The sequence below is a fragment of the Oncorhynchus gorbuscha genome, linkage group LG05, assembly GCF_021184085.1.
Source record: "Oncorhynchus gorbuscha isolate QuinsamMale2020 ecotype Even-year linkage group LG05, OgorEven_v1.0, whole genome shotgun sequence".
NCBI lineage: Eukaryota > Metazoa > Chordata > Actinopteri > Salmoniformes > Salmonidae > Oncorhynchus > Oncorhynchus gorbuscha.
The window spans coordinates 97572685-97587171 of NC_060177.1; the positions used below are offsets into that span (position 1 = coordinate 97572685).

Genomic DNA, 14487 nt, shown 5'->3' on the forward strand with positions numbered 1-14487 from the left:
TATAAAATCCATGTACACATACATCAAGTGTGTGCTTAAAATTGTCAAACAACACACACATTTCTTTCCAAAGGGCCGTGGGGTGAGACAGGGATGCAGCTTAAGCCCCACCCTCTTCAACATACATATCAATGAAGGGAACTAGAACAGTCTGCAGCACCCAAGCCTTCTATAACATCAAAAATAACATGAAATTCAACATGCTAATTAGGATCTGGCAAAAAACACTTGAATCAGTTACAGAACTCATTGCCCTTCACCAACCAAAAATTCACAAAATGGGATAAACACAAAATTGAGACTCTGCATGCAGAATTCTGCCAAGAATATCCTTGGTGTACAACGTAAACCAAAAAATAATGAATGCAGAGCAGAATTAGGGCGATCCCAGCTAATTATCAAAATCCAGAAGAGAGACGTTACATTCTACAACCTCCTAAAAGGAAGCGATTCCCAAACCTTCCATTACAAAGCCATCACCTACAGAGAGAGGGAACCTGGAGAAGTCCCCTAAGCAAGTTGGTCCTGGGGCTCTGTTCACAAACACTAACAGATCCCACAGAGCCCCAGGACAGCAACACAATTAGACCCAACCAAATAAAGAGAAAACTAAAAGATAATTACTTGACACATTGGAAAGAATTAACAAACAAAAACAGAGCAAACTAGAATGCTATTTGGCCCTAAACAGAGAGTACAGCAGAATGCCTGACCACTGTGACTGACCCAAACTTAAGGAAAGCTTTGACTATGTACATACTACGTGAGCATAGCCTTGCTATTGAGAAAGGCAGACCTGGCTCTCAAGAGAATACATAACTGGTCTAATAGGTCTATAGATACTGGTCTAACTGGTCTATAGATACTGGTCTAACGGGTCTATAGATACTGGATACTGGTCTAACAGGTCTGTAGATACTGGTCTAACAGGTCTATAGATACTGGTCTAACAGGTCTATAGATACTGGTCTGGTCTAACAGGTCTATAGATACTGGTCTAACAGGTCTATAGATACTGATCTATAGATACTGGTCTAACAGGTCTATAGATACTGGCCTAACAGGTCTATAGATACTGGTCTAACACTGGTCTATAGATACTGGTCTAACAGGTCTATAGATACTGGTCTAACAGGTCTATAGATACTGGTCTAACAGGTCTATAGATACTGGTCTAACAGGTTTATAGATACTGGTCTAACAGGTCTATAGATACTGAAGGCTATCGTAATAAAGTGGACGTACAGAACAGACGTTGAAGAAATACAATGGTAGAACCAGAGGTAATACTCAGTTCATTCATTTTATTTTGCTCTGGGCATTGAGATACAACCACAAATACAAAGATGATACAACCACAAAGATGACAACAGCAGAAGAGACCAGAACAGACCATTCAGAGAGATACAGCCAGTAAGTATGCCTGCCTCTCTCTGTGCCTGTCAGTCTTTCTTCCTGTCTGTCTGCCTCTCTCTGCCTGTCTGTTTTTCTTCCTGCCTGTCTCTTTGCTTGTCTCTCTACCATGCTGTCTTCCTGTTTTCATGTCAGCCTGTCTTCCTGTATGTCTATCTGTCATCCTGTCTGTCTATCTAGTCAACCACACAACACCACCAAACAACAACACTGCAGGGTAACAGAGAGAGATCACTACTAGATTAATGACTCATATCTAACTGATATCTAATATCTAAATGAGTAAATCAAAACAGAGCACTTCAATCCATAAAGAATTAAATCAATATACTGCAGAATGTGGTCTCTCTCTACATGAGCAGCAGCTAGGACTACTAACTGTTAAACTGCAGTATGGAGAGATTAAGATAATGGCAGCAGCTAGGACTACTAACTGTTAAACTGCAGTATGGAGAGATTAAGATAATGGCAGCAGCTAGGACTACTAACTGTTAAACTGCAGTATGGAGAGATTAAGATAATGGCAGCAGCTAGGACTACTAACTGTTAAACTGCAGTATGGAGAGATTAAGATAATGGCAGCAGCTAGGACTACTAACTGTTAAACTGCAGAATGGAGAGATTAAGATATTGCTTAGGATAATATAGAGAAATCGTAATTGCGTCTTTTTGTAGGCACTCACTCCGCCATGGTTTGTTGGACAAAACCTATGGGAAAATGAATGTTTTTGGATAAACAGAGAAATAAGGTCTGTGGTAAACAAAGGCTCAGGAGATCGTACGTTTTGTTCTATGAGATCATCCAGCTAACATCACTTCTTGTGAACTTTGAAGCATTTATGCAATAAAAAAACACACAACATACAGTTGAATAAAAGTAATGTTAACTGACTGATATTATACCATAAAACACAACATATAAGACCTCCTAAGCCTGTGTTAACCTTAGACCTCCTAAGCCTGTGTTAACCTTAGACCTCCTAAGCCTGTGTTAACCTTAGACCTCCTAAGCCTGTGTTAACCTTAGACCTCCTAAGCCTGTGTTAACCTTAGACCTCCTAAGCCTGTGTTAACCTTAGACCTCCTAAGCCTGTGTTAACCTTAGACCTCCTAAGCCTGTGTTAACCTTAGACCTCCTAAGCCTGTGTTAACCTTAGACCTTATTTTCTGCCTTTATTCCAAAACCCCATTCTTTCCGTATTCTAGGAACGGCTGGACAAACCAGAGGCAAATCATTTCCTGTTGTTTGGACTACAAGCTGGGGAGCTCTATAGGAGACTAATGCTGATGGGACTGAGTAGTGGGAAATATAACATTAGATACGATATATCTATACTGCCATGATATAAACACTTTAAAAAAAAGCAATTATATAAACTAAGCATTTGCAAGCATATGTGTTATTTGTAACCAAATGTTGTTGATTCTGAATTTGTTATTAATCCCATTGAATTAAAACATAAATATATAAAATGTACAAATACGCATAAAATATAGATTCTCCACAACGTTTGATCTTTAAAATATTCCTGTAGGGTAAACTAATAAGAATATTGCCATAGAAAACCCTGTCTGTCTGTCATCCTGTCTGTACTAATAACATAGTCACATGCCATCACTATGGTGGGGACAGCTCTGACAGAAAACATCCATATAGTAGAAAGAACAAACAAAACCAAAATGATTGAAGAAGTGCCATACTGTAGAAAATAAAAGAAAGGATTTTCTTGTTAAGTCCAAAGGATCAGCCTTCCTCTTCTTCACTCATCTTCACTTCTGCTCTCCTCAGACTGATTCTGCAGAGGAAGACAACACTATGAGGTCATCAACAGTGGACCTGCTGGGCTGAGACTTCACCAGACCACAGGAATTAACAACCTAACAACCAACTCTAGAATAGCTCAGAGAACAAAGATAAGAGAGAAGAGGAGAGAGAAGCATAACTTACCTTTTCCTCCTGAACTGCAGAAGAGCAGAGAAAGAGAGAAAGAGAGAAATGGAGATAAACATGGAGAAAGAAAGAGAGATGAGTAGAGAGAGAGAGAAAGAGACATGGAGAGAAACATGGAGAGAAAGAAAGAGAGAGAGAGACATGAGTGGAGAGAGAGAAACATGGGGATGGAGAGACATGGAGAGAGAGAGAAACATGGGGATGGAGAGAGACATGGAGAGAGAGAAACATGGGGATGGAGAGAGACATGGAGAGAGAGAAACATGGGGATGGAGAGAGACATGGAGAGAGATAGAAACATGGGGATGGAGAAACATGGAGAGAGATAGAAACATGGGGATGGAGAGAGACATGGAGAGAGAGAGAGAAACATGGGGATGGAGAGAGACATGAGAGAGAGAGATAGAAATATGGGGATGGAGAAACATGGAGAGAGATAGAAACATGGGGATGGAGAGAGACATGGAGAGAAAGAGAAACATGGGGATGGAGAGAGACATGAGAGAGAGAGATAGAAATATGGGGATGGAGAAACATGGAGAGAGATAGAAACATGGGGATGGAGAGAGACATGGAGAGAAAGAGAAACATGGGGATGGAGAGAGACATGGAGAGTGAGAGAGAAACATGGGGATGGAGAGAGACATGGAGAGTGAGAGAGAAACATGGGGATGGAGAGAGACATGGAGAGAGAGAGAGAAACATGGGGATGGAGAGAGACATGGAGAGAGAGAGAGAGAAACATGGGGATGGAGAGAGACATGGAGAGAGAGAGAAACATGGGGATGGAGAGAGACATGGGAGAGAGAGAAACATGGGGATGGAGAGAGACATGGAGAGAGAGAAACATGGGGATGGAGAGAGACATGGAGAGAGAGATAGAAACACGGGGATGGAGAGAGACATGGAGAGAAAGAGAAACATGGGGATGGAGAGAGATAGAAACATGGGGATGGAGAGAGACATGGAGAGAGAGAAACATGGGGATGGAGAAGACATGGAGAGAAAGAGAAACATGGGGATGGAGAGAGACATGGAGAGAGAGAAACATGGGGATGGAGAGAGACATGGAGAGAGAGATAGAAACATGGGGATGGAGAGAGACATGGAGAGAAAGAGAAACATGGGGATGGAGAGAGACATGGAGAGAGAGAGAAACATGGGGATAGAGAGAGAGAGAGTAGAAACATGGGGATGGAGAGACATGGAGAGAGAGAGAAACATGGGGATGGAGAGAGAGAAACATGGGGATGGAGAGAGACATGGAGAGAGAGAAACATGGGGATGGAGAGACATGGAGAGACATGGAGAGAGAGAGAGAAACATGGGGATGGAGAGAGACATGGAGAGAGAGAAACATGGGGATGGAGAGACATGGAGAGAGAGAGAAACATGGGGATGGAGAGACATGGAGATGGAGAGACACGGAGAGAGAGAGAAACATGGGGATGGAGAGACATGGAGAGAGAGAGAAACATGGGGATGGAGAGACATGGAGAGAGAGAGAAACATGGGGATGGAGAGAGAGACATGGGGATGGAGAGAGACATGGAGAGAGAGAGAAACATGGGGATGGAGAGAGACATGGAGAGAGAGAGAGAAACATGGGGATGGAGAGACATGGAGAGAGAGAGAAACATGGGGATGGAGAGAGACATGGAGAGAGAGAGAAACATGGGGATGGAGAGAGACATGGAGAGAGAGAAACATGGGGATGGAGAGACATGGAGAGAGAGAGAAACATGGGGATGGAGAGACATGGAGAGAGAGAGAGAAACATGGGGATGGAGAGAGACATGGAGAGAAAGAGAAACATGGGGATGGAGAGAGACATGGAGAGCGAGAGAAACATGGGGATGGAGAGACATGGAGAGAGAGAGAGAGAAACATGGGGATGGAGAGACATGGAGAGAGATAGAAACATGGGGATGGAGACAGACATGGAGAGAGATGGAGAGTGGGAAAGAGAGACATTGAGAGTCTTCTGTGAGTGTAATGTTTACTGATAATTTGTATTGTTTATTTCACTTTTGTTTATTATCTACCTCACTTGCTTTGTCAATGATAACATAAACTCAGCAAAAAAAGTAACATCCTCTCACTGTCAACTGGGTTTATTTTCAACAAACATGTGTAAATATTTGTATGAACATAACAATATTAAACAACTGAGACAAACTGAACAAGTTCCACAGACATGTGACTAACAGAAATGTAATGTGTCCCTGAACAAAGGGGAGGCAACAGCAAAAGTAACAGTCAGTATCTGGTGTGGCCACCAGCTGCATTAAGTACTGAAGTGCATCTCATCCCCATGGACTGCACCAGATTTGCCAGTTTTTCCTGTGAGATGTTATCCCACTCCTCCAAGGCACCTGCAAGTGCACAGACATTTTTTGGGAGAATGGCCAAAGCCTTCACCCTCCAATTCAACAGTTCCCAGACGTGCTGGGATTGAGATCCAGGCTTTTCGCTGGCCATGCCAGTCTCTCTCAGCCTATTGAGGACAGTCTGAGCACTGATGGAGGGATTGTGCGTTCCTGGGTATAACTCGGTGTCCCGCAGGTGTGATGTTCGGATGTACCGATCCTGTGCAGGTGTTGTTTCACGTGGTCTGCCACTGCGAAGACGATCAGCTGTCCGTCCTGTCTCCCTGTAGCGCTATCTTAGGCGTCTCACAGTACGGACATTGCAATTTATTGTCTTGGCCACATCAGCAGTCCTCATGCCTCCTTGCAGCATGCCTACGGAACGTTCACGCAGAGGAGCGTGAACGTTGGTGTTTTTCAGAGTCAGTAGACGGACTCTTTAGTGTCCTAACTTTTCATAACTGTGACCTTAATTGCCTACCGTCTGTAAGCTGTTAGTGTCTTAACGACCGTTCCACAGGTGCATGTTCAGTAATTGTTTATGGTTCATTGAACAAGCATGGGAAACAGTGTTTAAACCCTTTACAATTAAGATCTGTGAAATTATTTGGAGTTTTACGAATTATCTTTGAAAGACAGGGTCCTTTTGCTGAGTTTGTTTCCCATGCCCTTGAATTAAATTGAGAGAAAGAGAGAGACATATGGAGAGAGAGAGAAGCATGGTAAGAGGGAAAGAGAGAGAGAGAAAGAGACATGGAGAGAGATAGCATCATAAGAAAACAGCAGGTCAAACACCTTTACCCTGTTAGTCTGAAAACATCCCTGAACCCCAGCAGATTGTCATGCTGACTTACGTTGTCATCCTGATCTTCGTCGCTGTCATCGTCACTGACGACGGGTTTGACCTTGGAGCGACTCAGTCTCTTCTTGCCTTTGTCCTTGTTATGGTGACGGGCTCCGATGCTGCTACCGCCACCGTCCTTACCTAGCATTATCTTCACCCTCACTGAATTAGCTGCAGAGGAGAGACAGGGGGATGAGGAGTGAGAGGGGGATGAGGAGTGAGAGAGGGATGAGGAGAGAGAGCAAGAGGGATGAGGAGAGAGAGCAAGAGGGATGAGGAGAGAGAGGGATGAGGAGAGAGAGCAAGAGGGATGAGGAGAGAGAGAGAGAGGGATGAGGAGAGGGAGAGACAGGGGGATGAGGAGAGAGAGAGGGAGATGAGGAGAGAGAGAGAGGAGAGAGGGAGATGAGGAGAGAGAGAGAGAGGGAGATGAGGAGAGAGAGAGGGGGATGAGGAGAGAGAGGGAGATGAGGAGAGAGAGAGGGAGATGAGGAGAGAGAGAGATGAGGAGAGCGAGAGAGATCAACAGTGTGCCATCACAGCAGCAAGATTTGTGACCTGCTGCCACAAGAAAAGAAGCAGCCAGTGAAGAACAAACACAATTTAAATATAACTCTTTTTTTATTATCTACTTCACTTACTTTGGAAATGTTAACATATGTTTCCCATGACAATAAAGCTCTTAAATGTAATTGCATTTGAAAAGAGAGAGATGAGGGGTGTGAGGAGAGGGGGGTGAAAAGAAAGAAAGAGATGAGATGAGAGAGAGGGGTGTGAGGAGAGGGGGGGTGAAAGAAAGAGAGAGATGAGGAGAGAGAGGGGGTGAGGAGGAGAGGGGGGGTGAAAGAAAGAGAGAGATGAGGAGAGAGGGGGAAAGAAAGAGAGAGATGAGGAGAGGGGGTGAAAGAAAGAGAGAGATGAGGAGAGAGAGGGGTGTGAGGAGAGAGGGGGTGAAAGAAAGAGAGAGATGAGGAGAGAGGGGGGAAAGAAAGAGAGAGAGATGAGGAGAGAGGGGGTTGAAAGAAAGAGAGAGATGAGGAGAGAGAGGGGGGGAGAAAGAGAGAGATGAGGAGAGAGGGGGGAAGAAAGAGAGATGAGGAGAGAGGGGGGAAGAAAGAGAGAGATGAGGAGAGAGGGGTGTGAGGAGAGAGAGATGAGAGAGAGAGGGGTGAGAGATGAGGAGAGAGAGAGAGATGAGGAGAGAGGGTGTGGGGAGAGAGAGAGAGATGATGAGGAGAGAGGGTGGGGGGAAGAGAGAGATGAGATGAGAGAGAGGGGGAGAAAGAGAGAGATGAGGAGAGAGGGGGGGGAAAGAAAGAGAGAGATGAGGAGAGGGGGGGGTGAAAGAAAGAGAGAGATGAGGAGAGAGGGGGAAAGAAAGAGAGAGATGAGGAGAGAGGGGGGGGGAAGAAAGAGAGAGATGAGGAGAGAGGGTGGGGGGGGAAGAAAGAGAGAGATGAGGAGAGAGGGGGGAGAAAGAGAGAGATGAGGAGAGAGGGGGGGAGAAAGAGAGAGATGAGAGAGGGGGAGAAAGAGAGAGATGAGGAGGGGGGAGAAAGAGAGAGATGAGGAGAGAGGGGGAAAGAAAGAGAGAGATGAGGAGAGAGGGGGTTGAAAGAAAGAGAGATGAGGAGAGAGGGAGGGAAGAAATAGAGAGATGAGGGGAGAGGGGGAAGAAAGAGAGATGAGGAGAGAGGGGGAAGAAAGAGAGAGATGAGGAGAGAGGGGGGTGTGAGAGAGAGAGAGAGAGATGAGGAGAGAGGGGGGGAAGAGAGAGAGAGAGGAGAGAGAGATGAGGAGAGAGATGAGGAGAGAGGGGTGTGAGGAGAGAGAGAGAGATGAGGAGAGAGGGGGGGGAAGAAGAGAGAGAGAGAGGAGAGAGAGGGGGAAGAAAGAGAGATGAGGAGAGAGGGGGGGAAAGAGAGAGATGAGGGAGAGGGGGTGAAAGAAAGAGAGAGATGAGGAGAGAGGGGGGAAGAGAGAGATGAGGAGAGAGGGGGGTGAAAGAAAGAGAGAGATGAGGAGAGAGTGGGGGAAGAAAGAGAGATGAGGAGAGAGGGGGAAGAAGAGAGAGATGAGGAGAGAGGGGGGTGAAAGAAGAGAGAGAGATGAGGAGAGAGGGGGAAGAAAAGAGAGATGAGGAGAGAGGGGGAAGAAAGAGAGAGATGAGGAGAGAGGAGGGGGGTGAAAGAGAGAGATGAGGAGAGAGGGGGGTGAAAGAGAGATGAGGAGAGAGGGGGGAAGAAAGAGAGATGAGGAGAGAGGGGGGAAGAAAGAGAGATGAGGAGAGAGGGGGAAGAAAGAGAGATGAGGAGAGAGGGGGAAGAAAGAGAGAGATGAGGAGAGAGGGGTGTGAGGAGAGAGAGAGAGATGAGGAGAGAGGGTGTGAGGAGAGAGAGAGAGATGAGGAGAGAGAGGGGGGAAGAAAGAGAGAGATGAGGAGAGAGGGGGAGAAAGAGAGAGATGAGGAGAGAGGGGGAGAAAGAGAGAGATGAGGAGAGAGGGGGGGTGAAAGAAAGAGAGAGATGAGGAGAGAGGGGGGGGAAAGAGAGAGATGAGGAGAGAGGGGTGAGAGGTGAGAGAGAGAGAGAGGGATGAGGAAAAAGGGGGATGAGGAGAGAGAGAGAAAGCATTACGGCCCAATAAATTACATGGTACTAAACAGGCCTATAGATGGTGTGCGAACAGTACAGACATCTACCAGTAGCCAAACAATACAATCTCTCCTGGACAACTTTTTAGCCTTAACATTCTCATGTAGCAATGAAGGTTGACAAACTTGGCTAATCCAAAAAGAATAGATAATGAAAAATGGTTCGATAATGATTGGAGAAATCTAAGAAAATCATTGAGAAATAAATCTAATTAAAAAGGAAGAGAACCAGACAACAAAGTAGTTTGTCCCCGGTGATGTGTTGTGCAGACCTCACTACCCTCTGGAGAGCATTATGGTTGTGGGCGGAGCAGTTGCCGCACCAGGCTGTGATACAGCCCGACAGGATGCTCTTGATTGTGCATCTGTAAAGGTATGTCAGGGTTTTGGTTTCAGCCTCCTGAGGTTAAAGAGTCGCTGTTGTTCCTTCTTTACCACGCTGTCTGTGTGAGTGGACAAATCCAGTTTGTTTGTGATGTGAACACCCAGGAACTAATAGAAAAACGTTCCACCTTCTCCAATGCTGTGCCTTCGATGTGGATAGGGGTGCCTTCGATGTGGATAGGGGGTGCCTTCGATGTGGATAGGGGGTGCCTTCGATGTGGATAAGGGGTGCCTTCGATGTGGATAGGGGGTGCCTTCGATATGTGGGGGGTGCTCCTCGATGTGGATAGGGGGTGCTCCCTCTGCTGTTTCCTGACATCCACCATCTTCTCCGTTGTTTTGTTGACGTTGAGTGAGAGGTAGTTTTTCTGACACCACACTCCAAGTGCCCTCACCTCCTCCCTGTAGGCTGTCCTGTCGTTGATCAGGGATAGTGAGAGATTGAATATGTCCGCAAATACTCCAGCCAGCTGGTCTGCACATGCTCTGAGGATGCGGCTAAGGATGCCGTCTGGGCCAGCAGCCTTGTGAGGGTTAACAAGTTTAAATGTTTTACTTACGTCAGCCACGGAGAAGGGGGGGGCGCAGTCTTTGTTAGCGAGCCTCGACAGTTGCACTGTATTATCCTTAAAGCGGGCAAAGAAGTTGTTTAGTGTGTCTGGAAGTGTCACGTCGGTGTCTGTGAAGTGGCTGTTTTTGTAGTCCGTGATTTCCGGTTGACCCTGCCGCATTGGGGCGGCAGCGTAGCCTAGTGGTTAGAACGTTGGACTAGTAACCGGAAGGTTGCAAGTTCAAAACCACGAGCTGACAAGGTACAAATCTGTCGTTCTGCCCCTGAACAGGCAGTTAACCCACTGTTCCTAGGCCGTCATTGAAAATAAGAATTAGTTCTTAACTGACTTGCCCAGTTAAATAAAGGTAAAATAAAAAATAAACATACGTCTCGTATTTGAGCCGTTGAATTGCGACTCCACCTTGTACCTGTACCGGCATTTTGCTTGTTTGATTACCTTGTGGAGGGAATAAGTACACTGTTTAAATTCAGCTATATTTCCAGATCTCTTTACATGGTTAAATTTTGGTGGATCGCACTTTCAGTTTTGTGCGAATGCCACCATCCATTCGCGGTTTCTGGTTAGGGTAGGGTTTAATAGTCACAGTGGGTATGAAATCTCTGATGCACTTCTTAATAAACACACTCATGAGGAGAGAGAGAGGGATGAGCAGAGAGAAACCTAATTAAATAGGTACAGTATAATGAAGTTTACGGAATAGACTAGAGTATATATGGTAGTGAGACAGCAGAGTATTCACTACAGACAATAGATGGTAGTGAGACAGCAGAGTATTCACTACAGACAATAGATGGTAGTGAGACAGCAGAGTATTCACTACAGACAATAGATGGTAGTGAGACAGCAGAGTATTCACTACAGACAATAGATGGTAGTGAGACGCAGAGCAGAGTATTTACTACAGACAATAGATGGTAGTGAGACAGCAGAGTATTCACTACAGACAATAGATGGTAGTGAGACAGCAGAGTATTCACTACAGACAATAGATGGTAGTGAGACAGCAGAGTATTCACTACAGACAATAGATGGTAGTGAGACAGCAGAGTATTCACTACAGACAATAGATGGTAGTGAGACAGCAGAGTATTCACTACAGACAATAGATGGTAGTGAGACAGCAGAGTATTCACTACAGACAATAGATGGTAGTGAGACAGCAGAGTATTCACTACATACAATAGATGGTAGTGAGACAGCAGAGTATTCACTACAGACAATAGATGGTAGTGAGACAGCAGAGTATTCACTACAGACAATAGATGGTAGTGAGACAGCAGAGTATTCACTACAGACAATAGATGGTAGTGAGACAGCAGAGTATTCACTACAGACAATAGATGGTAGTGAGACAGCAGAGTATTCACTACAGACAATAGATGGTAGTGAGACAGCAGAGTATTCACTACAGACAATAGATGGTAGTGAGACAGCAGAGTATTCACTACAGACAATAGATGGTAGTGAGACAGCAGAGTATTCACTACAAACAATAGATGGTAGTGAGACAGCAGAGTATTTACTACAGATGCGACTTAGCAGACACTTCTATCCAAAGCGACTTACAGTCATGTGTGCATACATTTTTTACTACAGTACCAGTCAAAGTTTGGACACACCTACTATTTCAAGGGTTGTTCTTTATTTACATTTACATTTAAGTCATTTAGCAGACACTCTTATCCAGAGCGACTTACAAATTATTTGTATTATTTTCTACATTGTAGAATGACAGTGAAAACATCAAAATGTTGAAATGACACATACTGTATGGAATCATGTAGTAACCAAAAAAATGTTAAACAACTAAAAAGATATGTATTATTTGACATTCTTCAATGGAATGGAATGCTTTTGCAACAGTCTTGAAGGAGTTTCCACATATTCTGAGAACCTGTTGGCTGTTTTTCCATCACTCTGCGGTCCAACTCATCTCAAACCATCTCAGTTGGTTTGAGGTCAGGTGATTGTGGAGGCCAGGTCATCTGATGCAGCACTCCATCTCCATCACTCTCCTTGGTCAAATAGCTCTTACACAGCCTGGATGTGTGTTGGGTCATTGTCCTGTTGAAAAACAAATGATAGTCCCACTATGCCCAAACCAGATGGGATGGCATATCGCTGCAGAATGCTGTGGAAGCCATGCTGGTTAAGTTTGCCTTGAATTATAAATAAATCACTGACTGTGTCACCAGCAAACCACCCCCACACCATCACACCTCCTCCTCCATGCTTAATGGTGGGAACCACATATGCGGAGATCATCCGCTCACCTACTCTGTGTCTCACAAAGACACAGCAGTTGGAACCAATGATCTCAAATTTGGACTCATTTCCACCGGTCTAATGTCCATTGCTTATGTTTCGGCCTAAGCAAGTCCCTTCTTATTGGTGTCCTTTTGTAGTGGTTTCTTTGCAGCATTTTGACAATGAAGGCCTGATTCATGCAGTCTGTTACTTGAACTCTATGAAGCATTTATTTGGGCTGCAATCTGAGGCTGGTAACTCTAATGAACTTATCCTCTGCAGCAGAGGTAACTCTGGGTCTTCCTTTCCTGTGGCGGTTCTCATGAGAACCAGTTTCATCATAGCGCTTAATGGTTTTTGCGACTGTACTTGAAGAAACTTTCAAAGTTCTTGTGAAGTTTTCCAGATTGACCGACCTCCATGTATTAAAGTAATGATGGACGGCTGTTTCTCTGCTTATTTCAGCTGTTCTTGCAATAATATGGACCTGGTCTTTTACCAAATAGAGCTATCTTCTGTATACCACCCCTAACTTCTGGAAGCAACATCAGTACAATAACTGTTCGTCGGGAGCTTCATGCATTTGAAACCCTTTACAATTTAGATCTGTGAAGTTATTTGGATTTTTAGTAATTATCTTTGAATGACAGGGTCCTGAAAGAGGGACGTTTCTTTTTTTGCTGAGTTTAGGTACAAATACTCCAGAGAAATATGCTGGGATTAGGGTATTAGCTTTGGATAGTAATGACCATTGTCCCAATGAATGTGTGAGGGATTTACAAATGCCTAGTTTTAAACCTTGTTTTATCAACAAGAAGAATTTTAAACATTTCAATGTGACCTTAATTTTGGTGACTTTGATTGTATTGCATCTATACCTGACCCAGAGTTGGCTCTGAACCACTTATGAAATGTTTTCAATTGTATTGTAGATAAACATGCTCCCAAAAAAATGGAATTAAAAATAGGTCTTGCCCTTGGTTCAGTCCAGAGCTATCTGAAGTCATACACAACAGAGCTGCTGCCTGGGCCAAAGCTAGATTCAGACTCGGGCCCAGACTGGCAGTCTTTCAGGCGATTTGAGAACTCCGTGTGAAATACATCTGATTATTATGTTAATACACTATCTGCATGTACAGGGAACCCAGATACATTTTGGAAAGTTGTTTTATCACTGAAGGGTTGTGTCTCTACTTCTCTCCCCCAATAAATTAATTTAGATTCTGGCCCTATTACTGACAAAATGAATATATTTAATGCATTTAATCACCATTTTATCTCTGCAGGCTTTATATTAGATTGCATTTCAAAGCCAGCTCTTGAAAAGAGTAGTTTGGATGTTGATGGTGAAAATCTATTGAATGATTATTTTCTTTTTATTTTCTGAAATTCACTGATGAAGAAGTTCAGGGATACTTTGTTAACATTAGACAACATCAAATCCCCAGGGGCTGATCTTCTAGAGCCTGGTCTGCTGAAGTGTGCAGCTCCCCTTATTACTGGCTCAGTGGCCCACATTTTAATTTAACATAGTTAGGAGGTATTCCAAAAGCATGTTCAGCTGCATAAGAGCTGTCACTCCATTAGGGTGGGATACAAATGATGTAGACATCTATCACTCCATTAGGGTGGGGATACAAATGATGTAGACATCTATCACTCCATTAGGGTGGGGATACAAATGATGTAGACATCTATCACTCCATTAGGGTGGGGATACAAATGATGTAGACATCTATCACTCCATTAGGGTGGGGATACAAATGATCTGGACATCTATCACTCCATTAGGGTGGGGATACAAATGACCTGGACATCTATCACTCCATTAGGGTGGGGATACAAATGACCTGGACATCTATCACTCCATTAGGGTGGGGATACAAATGATGTAGACATCTATCACTCCATTAGGGTGGGGATACAAATGACCTGGACATCTATCACTCCATTAGGGTGGGGATACAAATGACCTGGACATCTATCACTCCATTAGGGTGAGGATACATCTATCACTCCATTAGGGTGGGGATACAAATGACCTGGACATC

General features: G+C 44.3%; 1 protein-coding gene across 12 annotated transcripts in view; it reads right to left on the bottom strand.

The window, feature by feature from the left end:
- Nucleotides 1–3143: 3143 nt before the first annotated feature.
- smarca2 (SWI/SNF related, matrix associated, actin dependent regulator of chromatin, subfamily a, member 2) overlaps nucleotides 3144–14487 on the bottom strand; it is a 123339-nt gene continuing 111995 nt past the window's right edge. For 9 of the 12 annotated variants that reach the window (XM_046351546.1, XM_046351545.1, XM_046351544.1 and 6 more), the window contains 3 exons: nucleotides 6588–6748; nucleotides 3362–3375; nucleotides 3144–3209 (listed from right to left, as the gene is read on the bottom strand). In XM_046351546.1, the coding sequence (XP_046207502.1) occupies nucleotides 3158–3209; nucleotides 3362–3375; nucleotides 6588–6748 (227 nt within the window). In that variant the 3' untranslated portion in view covers nucleotides 3144–3157. Of the gene's footprint in view, nucleotides 3210–3361; nucleotides 3376–5989; nucleotides 6403–6587; nucleotides 6749–14487 lie in introns of those variants that run through there. The other 3 variants (XM_046351547.1, XM_046351543.1, XM_046351542.1) reach the window with 2 other exon arrangements.